General features: G+C 46.0%; 1 protein-coding gene across 2 annotated transcripts in view; it reads left to right on the top strand.

Moving 5' to 3' along the window:
• The window catches only part of LOC126523495 (uncharacterized), an 80,411-nt gene extending 73,435 nt beyond the window's left edge, over nt 1-6,976 (top strand). Inside the window, exons 15-16 of one of the 2 annotated variants that reach the window (XM_055066883.2) lie at nt 3,335-3,523; nt 6,623-6,976. In XM_055066883.2, coding sequence (XP_054922858.2) covers nt 3,335-3,523; nt 6,623-6,868 — 435 coding nt within the window. In that variant the 3' untranslated portion in view covers nt 6,869-6,976. The remainder of the gene's footprint in view (nt 1-3,334; nt 3,524-6,622) is intronic. The other variant, XM_055066884.2, reaches the window with a different exon arrangement.
• The last annotated feature ends 7,380 nt before the right edge of the window (nt 6,977-14,356 follow it).

The raw sequence follows: 14,356 nt of genomic DNA, 5'->3' as shown, positions 1-14,356 counted from the left end.
ATAAAAGGCTGATGCTTCGGAATCTTTTTTTTCAAGGTCATGTTTAGAAACCTTGTGTGTTCCTTGTCCATCTGCGTACCTAATGATTTTGAAGCCTTGCACTTTTATATCATGGACTTAATCAATGAGTAGAACTCTCCTTCGTAGTGCTGATCAGGCATGGATCATGGAGTCAGGGTGCCTACCAACCGGGAAAACCGGGAATTCACAGGGAATTTGATACAGTAAAAGCTCGTTAATTCGAAATCCCTTAATTCGAACCGCCGGTTAATTCGAACTGATGCCCGGGTCCCTGCAAAGCCCTATGTATATCAATGGGCCGGAACGCCCGATAATTCGAACGTACCGGTACTCACGTCGGTTAATTCGAACTAGGAGCCGGCAGCCGACATTGCTTCTCGTAAATAGAAGTCGCCTCGTAACGAGTACAATGCATTGAAATTTTTTTTTTAATATGCACAGCGACGAGAATAAATAAGCCAGCGCGCATTTTTGCACGCACGAGGCGAGCCGCCAATTTCCTTGCTGGAGCCTCCGGCGTTGTTGTTGTTGCGACTGAGGGAAGGATGAAAAGGAAAGTGCACGGGCCTGCCGATTGGCTCAGGCCGAGCCATCACCGCTGCCGCGTGCAGATAGAGGAGAGTTCAAAGATAAGAGGAAAGAAAGAAAAGAAAAGACGCGCGTCGCAACAACCGCGTACGCCGCAGCGGACGCTGGCAGAAAAAACAGATAAGCGGCCAAAGCCGCGCTCGCTCATCGCTCGCTGCACACCACTCTCCGGCGCATGCCGTAGCAGGTTTTCTCTGACGCGCGGGCGCCGCCGCCGCCGATGCTCCGGAGCAAGCCGTTTCAGGTTTTCGTTGCGCTGCGGCGGCGCAACGAAATTGGGTCTCAGGTGAATTGAAGGAATACCTTGCCGATTACCCGCTCAGCGATGTTTTCAATGCTGATGAAACCGCACTTTATTTTAAGTTGCTCCCAAACAAGACTGTGAGCTATAAAGGTGATACGTGCTCGGGCGGAAAGCGCAGCAAGGAAAGAGTTACCGTGCTAGTGTGCGCGAATGTGACGGGCACGGAACGGTGCCGCTTGCTCGTGATAGGCAAAGCAGCGAAGCCTCGTTGCTTTAAAGGCGTGAAGACTCTCCCTGTTGAGTACACTTCGAACAAGAAGTCGTGGATGACGCGAGCAATCTTCACGGACTGGTTGCGCACACTAGACAGAAAGTTCGCGGCACAGAATAGAAATATTCTTTTGTTCGTCGACAACTGTTCGGCGCATTGTGACATCAATGGACTGAAGGCGATCAGTCTGGCATTTTTGCCAAAAAACACTACTGCTGTGCTGCAGCCTATGGACCTCGGGATTATTAAAAATCTAAAGACTCTGTACAGGCGCCACCTCCTAGAACGGATTCTTGTATGCATGGAAAGCGGGAAGCCGTATGATGTCAACCTGCTCGGAGCTTGCCACATGCTGGCAACATCGTGGAACGCCGTCAAGGCAGACACTATCGCTAACTGTTTCCGCAAGTGTGGCTTCAGTGAAACCACAGAAGCCTGCTGCACAGCCGACTTTGATGTTCAAGTGGATCAAGATGATGGCTCCATCGTGCTGGACCCTGCCTACGCTGTTTTATCGGAGGGTGTGGACTTCGAGAGCTTTGTCGACGTAGACAACGGCGTGGAGACAACGGGGCCTTTAACTGACGCCGAGATTATCGAGGCTGCGTCCAGTCAGCAGCACGACTCACGCGCGGCGAGCACGCCTGACAGCGACGACGAGTCCGACAAAGAGGACGATCCGTTGCCTCCTCCGAGCGCATGTGAAGCAGCATCGGGACTCGATCTGGCTGCGCGCTATTTCTCCACCGATGAGAATTCGGATGCTGCGCTGGAGATGTTGGGCAAGTTGCAGACAATGCTTCTCGAGTCGCGGCGAAGAAAGCGCAAACAAATGCAAATCACCGATTATTTTTCATGTTGATATGCTTCGATCATTATTCTTTTGTTAACAAACATGTTTTTGAAGCATAAATAGTGTCATATTTCATCATTAAGCCTGACGCTCACGTGGGTACATTTATCATTAGTTCCAGGCGCATAAATTGATTGGATATCTTTATTTCCTTTGGTGTTTGGACTCGCATGATTTTAATACCCGCAATCGCCGACCTCAAAGAGTAGTAGTGCGTATTCCTCGATGACGATCCCAGATATGGCTATTTTGGCTTCGGCCCTAGCAGCCAAATGCAATGGCCATCTTTTTTTTTTTTTTTTTGCAGCCCGCTCGTTAATTCAAACTCCGCTTAATTTGAACAATTTTTCAGTCCCCCACGAGTTCGAATTAACGAGCTTTTACTGTAGTCTGGAAATACTCAGGGAATTTGTGCTTCTATATTAGGGAAAATTAGCTGTCATTTTATTGAAAGGGAATGAAAGCCGTGTAAATGCTGGCTCCAATAACAGAGGAATCGCAACGAATCGTCATTGATGCTGCGTCAACGGCACGAGGTATTGCCAGAGCACTTAACGACCGATTTTCCAGACACCCGATTTTTCGGACATGACCGAAAATTCGCACGGCTTCGCAGCACCACCACGTACTCCATATAGTCAATGTATATTGCCCTGACTGCAAGTCTGAAATGGCATTGATCAAAGCTACCACCGCCGCCTCGAACCAGCACTCTCGCACGCAGATCCGCTGGCAGCCGTAGCCACCACCGCGGCAACATTAGGCCTAGCTGCTTCTACGTTCGCTATTAAGCATCTTGCCAGCATCTCGCTATTAAGCATCATTAAATGAAGGGCCATGACCTCCAAGATCTAGATGAAGAAGCCCAGACGCGCTACTTTAACTTGGCAGCTTCAACTGACAAAAGCACCTGGTGTATTTTTTGCATGGCTCTCATGTTTCTCACATGTCCCTTGTTTTGCTTTCTGGCACCAGGGCACAGGTATGGAAGCGCATTTCGACCAAGTGCTCTGCCTCTCTGAAGCCTTAGTGAATATGAAGACTATGTATAAGCAGCTTGCGGAACCGCAGTGGTGTGCCTGTGTAGCTCCTGGGTTCCAAGGAGCTCGCTTTGAGAGCCCATTTGTTAGCTCTTGAAAGAACAGCTAGCGGAGCATGTAAACAGAGATTCGCTGTATAAAAACAAAGACACAAGAAGGAAAGAAATGGAGAGCAGAGACACTGAATATCAACTGAAAGGTCACGCGCTGGCGGAAAAAAGGGATGGCACAAAGCCCGCCTGCATATGCTGAAGCAAACATTAAAGGTTAAGGATATGAAAAGTTGCATAGCCCCGCCGTCTGCTCTGCCCCTGCAGGTGGGGTCCACAGCACCTTACAGTGGCACCACCTCTGCGGGATCCCAACCGCAGCACGTGCATCAAGTGGCACAGCCTTACGGAACTGGTTCCACAGGGGCGCCTCTGCGGGACGTCGGTTCCAGCTACCAGAGTAGCACCATGGATGCATACTCCAGCAAGAAGGGGCCTCCATACGGAGCCACGGCTGTGAGTGCATGTTCCACAACAAGTGCTTGGGCAGGCTGGTGCTTGCCTCGTGATGTCTTAAGACTAAGGCAACTAGCATTGGAAACATATTGTCGCATTGTCAGTGACGGTGAAGACCCAAACACTGCCGGAGGTGCGAGCTCTTATTTGTCAACTTGTGCGCAGAAAGACAAGGAACTCTCAAAGCGCAGCAGTAGCAGTGAGCACAGTTGCTGGTCGTTGAATCTTATCTCACAGATCAAGTGCGTCCACTGTCTACATTTTGTATCGCTGTACCTTCCAGAAGTAATCACTGGTGTACATGTATGTCCAAGAATGTGCAACACTGGTCTAGTTGTGCACACAGATTGATAGGCAAGACTCATTCGCTTTAGAATTGGCAATAACATTAAAGAAATTAAAGCAATGAGAGGTGTGTCTTGCACCGAATGATAACTTGATAGCAGCAATAATCCGGCAAAAAATTAATCATTGGCAAAAAAAGTGCAACAATGTATGTGTGAAAATATTGGAATGTTAAAATTTCTGGAAATGAAAATGCAAGTTGGTAAACGTTTAACATGTTAGAACAACACAAGAACAAAGAATGGAATGAATGAGCACCGGCTAACAACTGAAGATTTGTATGAAAAACATGAGCTATAAAGGGCAGTGTTACTTGAAAACTAGCCTAAATAGCCTCTTGGATCAGTGCGCTCCTGAAAGATAAGACAGCAGGTAGAATAGTGTCAACAACTTGGTTGGTAATGTAGAAGCACTTTTTCTCACAAAGAGCGAAAGATGGTTGCTTAAGGCACGAGGAATTGCCCTGTGCTTCTTTCACAAGATGGGCCCCCAGGATTTCACGCATTTTCTGGTCAGTGTAGCAATGTAAAACATCAGGCTTCTCAAGTAAGGGTGCACGTCCACATTTGCGACACCGAGCTGCAAGGTGCACACGGTTCTTTCACTTTAGGGGTGTAGCCTGGTGTTACCAGTACTGACTGTAATCATGGTGTTACTAGTACTGGTATCCTGCCAGTGCTAACCTATTGGCCTTGGAACTTGGGTACTAAAAACGGCTCAAGGCACAGTAAAACATGGTTGCACCAGGAAGGTTTTGTAAATAGTAACATGTAGGGGTGTGCGAATAACGAATAGTATTTAACGTTGAATCAAATCAAGGGAAAAATTAAATATCAGAAAAGTAACGCTAAGTGTATTGCTTACAAATTTTGTGCTAGGAAAAAAGAAAGCAAATAACTGCAGATGCTATGTACTCTACTCTCATCACATAGCAAGAATTTCATTAGCTATCAGTAACCTTGGAATCAAGGTGTATAGTGTGGCCTACTCCTATTAAAGGGAATACCAAATTAGTATGCCAGCACTGAACACAGCTCAGTTCCTTATGAAAGTCTCAATTTTTATTCGATCAGTGGAATGACTGTTGAACACAATCAAGCGCTTTTTTTGTTTTTTGTTTCTGAAGCTGAAAAAATACTCGAGGTATGTTGTAATGAATATTTGCAGTTTACTGGGAGCCATACTGTGCTTAATGGCAACCTTCCTGTCACAAAAGCTGACATTTTAAGCTGGCTGGCTAAAAGAGTATTTACTGCCTTCGTGTTGTTGAGAAAATGCACCAAAATGTTGGAGACATTTTTGCCTGCATCATGCTTGACACTGCCGGTTCTTGTGGAACCTGAGCATTGTTAGCACCATAATAATCAGCCTTAAGGCCCTCCTCAATCATTCAATTATGATGTCAACCCTGCAGGTTTTCACTTCGTCATCGACACAGACGTAGCTCTATGTGTCCGCAGAAATGCCATTTGGTTCTCGCATAGCTAGGAGAATTAGCCTTCTCCAAATCTGGCAATCCAAGCCTTTGCACTGACCCCTAATTTATAGGCATCATTGGCGAATGTGGAAGTTCTGCTTAACTGTGTTAGTGGTCTGTGATAAGCGTACGGCAAAGAAGGGTGCTCTATTAGATTTACTAAATGGGTGCCAAAAGAAGAGAAGCGCAGTCGAGGACGGCAGAGGATTAGATGGTATGTTGAAATGAGGGAAATTTGCAGCCACAAGATGGAATTGGTTGGTGAAAGACTGGCAACTGGAGATTGCTAGCAGAGGCCTTCGTCCTGCAGTGGACATAAAAATGGCCTGACGATCATATGTTGACGATTTGCAGGTTGTGGGAGATACGGGGTTCTCCTCCGTACTCTTGGGACAAAGGAACGACAACCCAGTAGTGCAAACAGTCACAAGGGCATTTATTGCACCTTTCATAGATCCATGCCTGCTAGCCGAGTGGCTATCCACAAAACATGCCGATGGGCGCGCGACAAATCTAGAAGTCCGACTCACCGCGAGCGAGCGAATATGTTCGCCCCATGCTGGATCCCAACACCTGGTCGTTCGCGTGTTCGGTCACGCCAACGGAGGCGCGCTCGAAGGCCGCCACGCGAGGCGGTCTCGCAGAAGCATGGGTCGCCGCGCGCGCGTGGGACGTCCACGCCGTGCGCCCGACCCGCCGGGAAAAAGGGTCGCTCCACCCGCGGCACGGCACGTCCGTGCTGCTTGCTGTCTCCAACCCAAGAGAGCGCGCCTTGTCTCTCCCGCCGAGGGTAACCCCGCAGCCGCGCAACACTAGCGCCATCTCTCGGACTGCGCCTGTACCACTCGGACCGCCGCGTGTGCGGCGAAGCCGCACTACAGGAGACGCGCTATGCGGGAAAAACATCAGGGGAGGCGCGAGGGTCGCGCAACCCCACAAGGTTTACATTTTTACCTTTTTATAACAGACTTGGACCTGCCATGAAAATACCTTTGTTATATCTGATATTCGTTATCTGCATATATTCACTATACACTGATATTCGCGAGAACATTGTATATTTACTTCGTTAGATCCGATGGTTTGTTGTATCCATGTTCTCTATATAGAAGTTTTACTGTATTATTGCATTGGGTCTATGGGAAACGAACTAAATTAAATGTTCACATATTGTTCCTAATGTCCAAGCATTCGGCCTAAGCAGGTTGGTTTTAACAGCAATACACTGTATTAAGTTGTAGTGTCCCCTTTGACACTGTTGAAACTGTCGTTTGCAGGGTACTTACTCGCAAATGGGAGCCCCGGCAAGCAGCACGTATGGCACAAGCGCAAGCGCATATGCCAGCAACTCTAGCGCAATGAGCACTAGCAGCTTCACGGGGAGTAGCATCTCCAGCGCCCTCACGCGGACCAACGACTACCGCAAGAGCAGTCTCGGTCCCACGGCACCCATTCCAACCAGCTTTGGACGACTGCCACTGGGTCACCTAGGGCGCGGTGGCCCTGGCATCAAACGCTACTGATCTAAGTCAGCGCAGGAAAAGCAGGATCCTTTTCCCCCACCATTTGGTTGCTTCTAATTTGTGTACATATCCTTCACTCAATAAAGAAAATGGTCATCTGTTGCATAAGTGCCAGCTGTTTCTTCACTTGCCAATAGTTGCGTGGGTGCATATCCTGGCAGCTGAGCTAATAATGGCAGAGGGCCTTTTTAAACACCCAAACAAAAATCAGGTAGCGCGACCCATTGCTACACATGATATAAACAGAGCCATACACTAGATGGAAACAGCATGTGGAAATGCCTGTGAAACTGGAACCAACGAACCACTCGTTACTTCGGTACAGCTTTAATAAATCAGGTTGGACTGATGAAGTATTCTTTCAAAACTGTTCTCGTTAACGTAACATAATTGGTTGATTATTAAACGAGAAAGTGTACAAAGTTCGATTATTTTAATTTCATACCCAAACTTGGCGCCTGTATGTCAGCGTGACGTGACAGATTTCAAATCATTTTTCTTTTTTTTTTCGTACTTGGGCCGTGGTGGCCTGGCAAAAGTATCTCAAACTTTAAAAAAAATGTCACTGTTATTTTTTTTAATGTGAGGCTCTCTTTGTCTACCATTCCATGGTTTCTCCCAAGTTGGTCAGTCCGTTGGTTGGTTGGTTGCTGGTTGGGTTTCCACAGAGTAGATTCCTCCTCACTATTAAAAAGAAAGAAAAGTGCGTCTGGTGGCAGCAATTTAACCTCACACCCCCAGCAATGTAGCCTGACGTTTTAACTATTAGGCCACAGTCTTGTGTATACTTCTATCTGCCTCTTTCATAAGATAATCACCGGACCATGATTGCAATGATGGTTTCCATACTATGGCATATAGTACCCATGACGGGCTATCTGCCAATAAGCGTGTTGACTGTGATGATTTTCACGCTATATCCCTTACCCACAACAAGCGAACGGCCAAGATAGGGCTGGTGATATAGATGAACATTTAATCGATTCGAAGTATCCAGTGAAACTATTATTCTTCATTGATGTCCACCCTTCATTTAATTAGTTAGACATGTTCAATTGATCATTTTCTAGAGTGATAGGAGTGGCGTGAAAATTTTCATATCGTACTCAAATGGTGGACCACGAGCAGTGACTGTGCGGCTGTGGTAGAGTGACTTGCGACTGTTTATGCGCGTCCCGAGTGATGCCGAGCCGAGTTCTTCCCCTCTCTTCCCCGAAACGCCGCCCGAAGCTGGAAGCTCGAAATCTCCTCGCAGTTCAAGGTGTACTATAGCAGCCCAGTCGTTGATCTTCGTGTCACTCCTAGTCAACTGAAGATGTGGCATAGCATTTGCCTCAGTTTTGAGCATGTATTTGACACACCGATTACAACTTCCGAGTGTCTATTCTCGCATGTTGGTTGTGTGGCCGTCAAAAGAAGGTGTCGTTTTCATCCAAGCATCTCAACCAATTCACATTCCTACTCTAAAAAAGAGCATGTGGCTTAGAATTCTAAACCAGTAATTTTCTTTTACCCTGTGCATATTGCAACTTTTTGCATATTTTACTTGGACTTAACCTTTCAATTTTGCCATTTTTCTTATTTATTGTTGAACTGTAGTGCACAGAGATTCACTAGTGCCATTTATCTTGTTTAATACTGCTCTAGGTGCCATCTTATAACAGATATATTTTCAAAGGTCGCTAGTGCCAACTCTGTTTAGTCTTTAACTAATTAAAGATTAGTCTTTACCAAATCTTATACACTTGTATTTCTAACTTGGTTCCACTTCTCAAACATTCAGATAGGGTCCCACAAAAGTCGGTGACTGTGTTTCAACCTTTTTAAAGTGCCCAGAAGAAATTTTGATTAATCAGCTGATTGTTCAAAATCCTGCATCAAAAGTTATTAATCAACAAAGGCTGAAATTATAAATGATTAATTGTTAATCGAAAAAAAAAAGGTAATCGACCATCCCTAAGCCAAAAAGCAGCCAGTTAACATGTTCACTGTGGCAGTACTTTTTGAAGTCTCGATTTCTGTGCAGGATGACCCACCGGTGGGTCACTTGAGATATTACTCTGATACGTGGTGACCCACTGAAGAGTAACCAGGGAGTTTGAAACTTTGTCAATGTGCAGACAGATGGCACCACAATGAGGTGGACTAGAAAGAATTTTTCCTTTTCATTGATTTATAGCAAAGATGTCATGTGCACACTGCAGGAAAGCCCTGCACATACGCACAGTGGGAATAACTGCCGTGACGCACCAGTAATCCATGCTGCAGTGAACATGCTGAAATAAACGAGAAGATATGAAGAAATACAAGCGAATATAAGAGTTGTCACAGTGTGTAGCATGGGTGCACAAGAGCACGTGCACGCGCAAGTGTTTTTTCTGCAAATGGCCCAGAAATGGATTGGGCACATCTATAGCATTTCATAAGCGCTTCACAAATGTGTCGCCTCACAGATTCCAAAATGTGTGCTGCATCTCCATCATTTTTGTTTTGTTTTTGTATCTTTACTGAACAGCTGTCAACTCTGTAATTACACTATGGAGCCAGAATTCCTCGATAATGCAACAATTACGTTACCTTTAATGTGACCAATTCAAAATGCATGCCAAGTGGAGCGTGTCTTTGGAAATGAAGCAGATATTATTCTTGTCACTGAAACCTGATGTTGGAGTCTTTTACCAGATGCCACTGATGCATATGCCCACACTACTATTGCCATGCTGGTAAAATCAAAGACCATTCATCACTTCCTGGGATAATGCACATTGTGAGAGGGTCACTGTATGGCCTTCAGCCACAGCACCGGGCTGACAGGCATGTACTTGTGTTCTGTGGGATTACCACCTGACCGAAAAGTCCGAAGCTGTGCCTTGCTTTGCGCGCGTTTTGAAGTGTTCGCGTGAATGCAGATGTGCAGTAAACCCCTCTTAACTCGAAGTTGTAAAAGCCAGAAAATAATTTGAGATAGGCGAAATCACTAAAATAGAAGCGTCTGGACCACGTGTAGAATACATAAAACCTTAATACACCTTAAACCTTAAATAATACATAATACTAAAACCTAAAGTAATATTTCTGGCCATTTTCACTTGCATCAGCACCGGACACGTTGGCGTCTGGGCAACGGCATTACTGGCACTGTGGCAGGACAACATGCAGAGACAATGGATCCTAACGCAATATTTGAAGCAGTCATTTGAGCATAACATTTTCAGGCATCCGAAATGCTGACGCTGTGAATTTCTGCGTCACAATAAATTCCGGACAGTTTAACTTAAAGAGCTGAAACTATGGGACAGCACAATTGTAGCACGTGTATGAAGTGAGCGTCAAGCCGCGATCTCGCGGTGGGCTCGCATGCTTTTGGGTGTGAACTGTGCGTGCCTGCTCCAAAGTGCCCTTCATCTTGCCCATGGTCACAAATAGTACGCGGTGGCCACATCGATGCGTCACCAGGGCTATCTTTTTTTTTTTGCCTAGACTGGCTACACGAGTGTAGGAAGTCACCATTTTTTACCGCATAAACTGCTAACCCAGGTAGCACAAAAGAGATGCATAATGTTTTTAAAGCGTTTATCTGAGATGATAACAGTTTAAAGAAGACACGAGCAAGACAACTTTGTTGTTGAAACCTTGTATATGTCTGCTAATGTCCGGCTTTTTTCAGACGATCTAGAACAGCTCTTCAACACGTATTTGAAAACCTGGTCTTGAAATAGGATTGGGAAAGACACAAATAATCCCTTTGCCAGGGCTCTTCATGTATGATTTCTAAACGCTTTTAATACGTTATCAAAAAGCTGGTCTCGAAGTAGTCTTGAAAGGTTTATGATAATCTGAAGCTCAATTTCACGGTTTGTAAATGAGTCGAGACGTCGGCATCTAGTGCTACTGAGCTCCTGGCGCAGTGCCAAGCACTGTTGCCTACAGCAGCCGACGCATCCTCGACCAAGTCACGTGAAAAGGCACATGTCCACGAAAATGAATCCAGAATACCACCTGTGGTATGCAGATGTTTACAACCAAAATGGGAATAACATCCCGCTAAGAAATGGGCTCGTCTTGACAATTGGCCAGGCCAGGGCCTTTGTGTGAAGAGCGCATGAAATGAGAATATCACAAAGCAACAATTTCACTCTCTCGTTCCTATCAGAAAGGAAAGTGTTCCTTCGACTGGGCACCATCTCGGGCGGTCCTTAAGAACTGGGCAACTGCGGAACCCCTCAGGGCTCAGTCCTATCCCCGCTGCTATTTAATATCGCCATGCATAAACTCTCCGAAAGGCTGGCCGCACTCCCAAAAATAGGCCACGCAATCTATGCAGATGAAATCACAATCTGGTCCCCGGGGGGATCTCTGGCCGATCTAGAGCAATCTCTCCAGGCGGCCATAGATGTAACGGAAGAATTTCTTACATGCACGGGTCTCAAGCTGTCACCGACCAAATCCGAACTCCTCCTCTACAGACAGTCGAGGCAGGGTGTTAGGAACCTCTAGCCTCTGGAAACGCTGCCAGTTGAAATTACAACACGAGAAGGGCACCCTATTCCGAGGGTGAACTCCATCAAAATTTTAGGACTTTTAATGAACGCCAAAGGCTGTAATGCAGAAGTTCTAAACAAGCTGGGTGCACAGGCGAAAAACATACTATTAAGACTCATAACTAGAATCGCAAGCTAAAGGGGGCGACTCAAGGAGGACAACCTACTCAGGGTCTTCCAAGATTTCTTCATCAGTCACATTACTTACACGGCACCGTTCCTCAAATGGAGCAAAATTGAAAAGAACAAACTCGACATGCTCATCAGGTCCGGCATCAAAATAATACTCGGTACTCACACTCCGCTAGCACAGTAAAACTACTTGAACTCGGAATTCACAATACCACAGACGAATTAATTGAAGCTCAGTTTATTGCACAGATCTCCAGGCTTTCGTCAACTAAGCCGGGAATCAAAATACTTGAAGCTGGTCAACTCCCTGTACAGGCACCGCTCGACAGACACCCCCTGTCTAAATTAGCCCGTGAAGGTATAAAGGTTGAGCCCGTGCCGAGGAACATCCACCCAATATACAACGAAGGTCACAGAAGAGCGCGGGCTAGAACCATCCTTCGACGAATCGATCCTTACGGGGCAGATGTATTCTTCGTCGACGCCGCCAAATATGGCAGTGAAGACAGGTTTGCAATCACGGTCGTTGACGCGTGCAGAACTCTTATCAGCGCCGCATCAATTTACGCTAAACACGCGAACGAGGCGGAGGAAACCGCGATAGCCTTGGCTCTTCAAGCCGCAAAAGGCCCGGCGACCATTTTCTCTGACTCGCGCACGGCGTTCAGGGCTTTCTCGTCCGCTCTAGTTTGTAAACACGCAGCCGACATCGTCAACAGATCCTTTCGTATTGCTACGCGAGAAGACACTAGAGGTCATGCCATAGCGTGGTTCCCGGAGCACGTGAACGATGTAACTAACCAAGCGGGTTGCAACCCTAACGAGCGGGCCAACTGCCTGGCGCATGAATTCACGAACCGCGCCCGAGCTAATGGTCCGGCTCTCCCGCAGGATTGCCCCTTCAAAGATAATCTTATGACCTTTTACGAAATTACGTCACATTACAGACACAGCAGGAGGAAATTCCCTCCCCCCAGCCCGAAACTGAGCAGGGCTCGGGCTGTTACTTTCAGGCTTTTACAGACGAGATCCTACCTCACCCCGAGAGCGCTTAATTGTATAGACCCCAACTTCCCGCAATCGTGCTCCAAAGGCGATCACACGTGCTGCTCCTTCGACCACATGCTCTCGCTGTGCCCGTACAATGCGGGCTCCGACTTTCATAACAAGTCCAAGTGGGACGCCTTGCTGAAGAGCTCGGATTTCACAAACCAACTACAGGCCGTCCAGAGGGCCCGCGACGTCGCGGAGAGTTACCACCTCCCTGTCCCGTCGTGGGCGGAGCCACCAACTTGATCGGGGAGCCTTCGGTTCCCCCCAATCGAGTTCCTCGGGACACTCTAATAAAGTTCTTGTCACTGTCACTGTCAACACTTTCTTGCAAAAATAATACTCGTGCAAGGTTTGAGCAAAATATATGAGACATGCAAAGTAAATAGAATTAAAAGCACATCAAGAATGACTAAATCTCCCAGAAACAATTCAATAAATAGAAATTGATCAACAATGACTAGAATATACATAAACGAAATTCGTAAGTGCACATACAATGACAAACAGCAAGAACACAGAGTGTACTAAAGTTTTTATTTCGCATAGTAAAGAACACATACTATCAGATGAACAGACTAGAGTTATTTAGAAATTGATATCACACCAACTGGAAGAAGCAGAATGAAAATGCAAAATTGAATTGCATGGTAGCTGCCTCCAAGCAATGTTACCAATAATCTAGTAGCTTGAAAAGAACACAAAAAAATAACACGTACCATCAAAAATAAGTCCTGTGGTAAAAACTAAACAATGGAAATATGTCAAAATTGAAAATGTTGCCTTTAGGATATATCAAGTATGTGTGAGAATTTAAGGATTCAAAACTAAAAAACAACAATCAAGTGAAAGATCGTATAGAATACTCAAGGAAATCTGTGTAATAAGTGAGCACCACTGTAATGTACAATGAGACTGAGTAATGCTGCATAACTAGAATCTTAGTACTCTAGTACACGAGAGATGAATGTGCAAGCCTCAAAATTATAAACTTGTACAAACGTGGAAATAAACTGGAATGCACAGAACCTGCGTTTGAGTAACCAAGGGGGAAATGGTCATATTAAATACGAATCGGTTTATCTAAAAAGCATTGTACAAGAGGCCCATATGTATACCACTCTCGCAAAAATAGGCACAAGGTCGCAATGAATCCTTTGCAAACCCATGTATATATTAGTACGCATTGCACGCACCTCCAGTCTCCTAAAGTAAAAAAAGAAATTGGCTCGCCATCTCAGCCCTGCAAAAGTGGATGTCCAGTGAAGCTGTTTAAAACCACCACTACAACTGCTGAGCAATATGCAATGCTTTATTGCTTTAGTGTAATGGTAGTACCGGAAATTTTGACGGCAAACCGCCACCAAATAGCGGTGCTGCAACAACATTGAAATCAGGTGCTAGGCTGGTTATTCTATATGTGAAAGGCTAGGGACGTCACTTCCCACACTGCAAGCTGCCATCGCCGCAGCAGCTTGCGCAGCAGTAATCGCTACCAGGGAAGGTATGCGGGGAGCACCATGTACATTGTTAGCATTGTTACCAGGCACACCTTATCATCAATTATGTTGCTCGGATGTTTGTTCTGCACTTGTTTATTGGTATGTTGTATCCGTGAGCCCAAAGATTGGTGCTACATGTTGCTGAAGTGCACTCGTATTTTGCACTATGCTGGTAGTTTCGAATGCAGATGCATTGGCTTCACCAGAATGACTTGCCTACATACCACCGCTGGCACATGTATGCGCTCACTCTTCGCTTGGTA

Source organism: Dermacentor andersoni, chromosome 6, assembly GCF_023375885.2.
Source record: "Dermacentor andersoni chromosome 6, qqDerAnde1_hic_scaffold, whole genome shotgun sequence".
Lineage (NCBI taxonomy): Eukaryota > Metazoa > Arthropoda > Arachnida > Ixodida > Ixodidae > Dermacentor > Dermacentor andersoni.
This window is presented reverse-complemented; position numbering and strand designations above follow the sequence as displayed.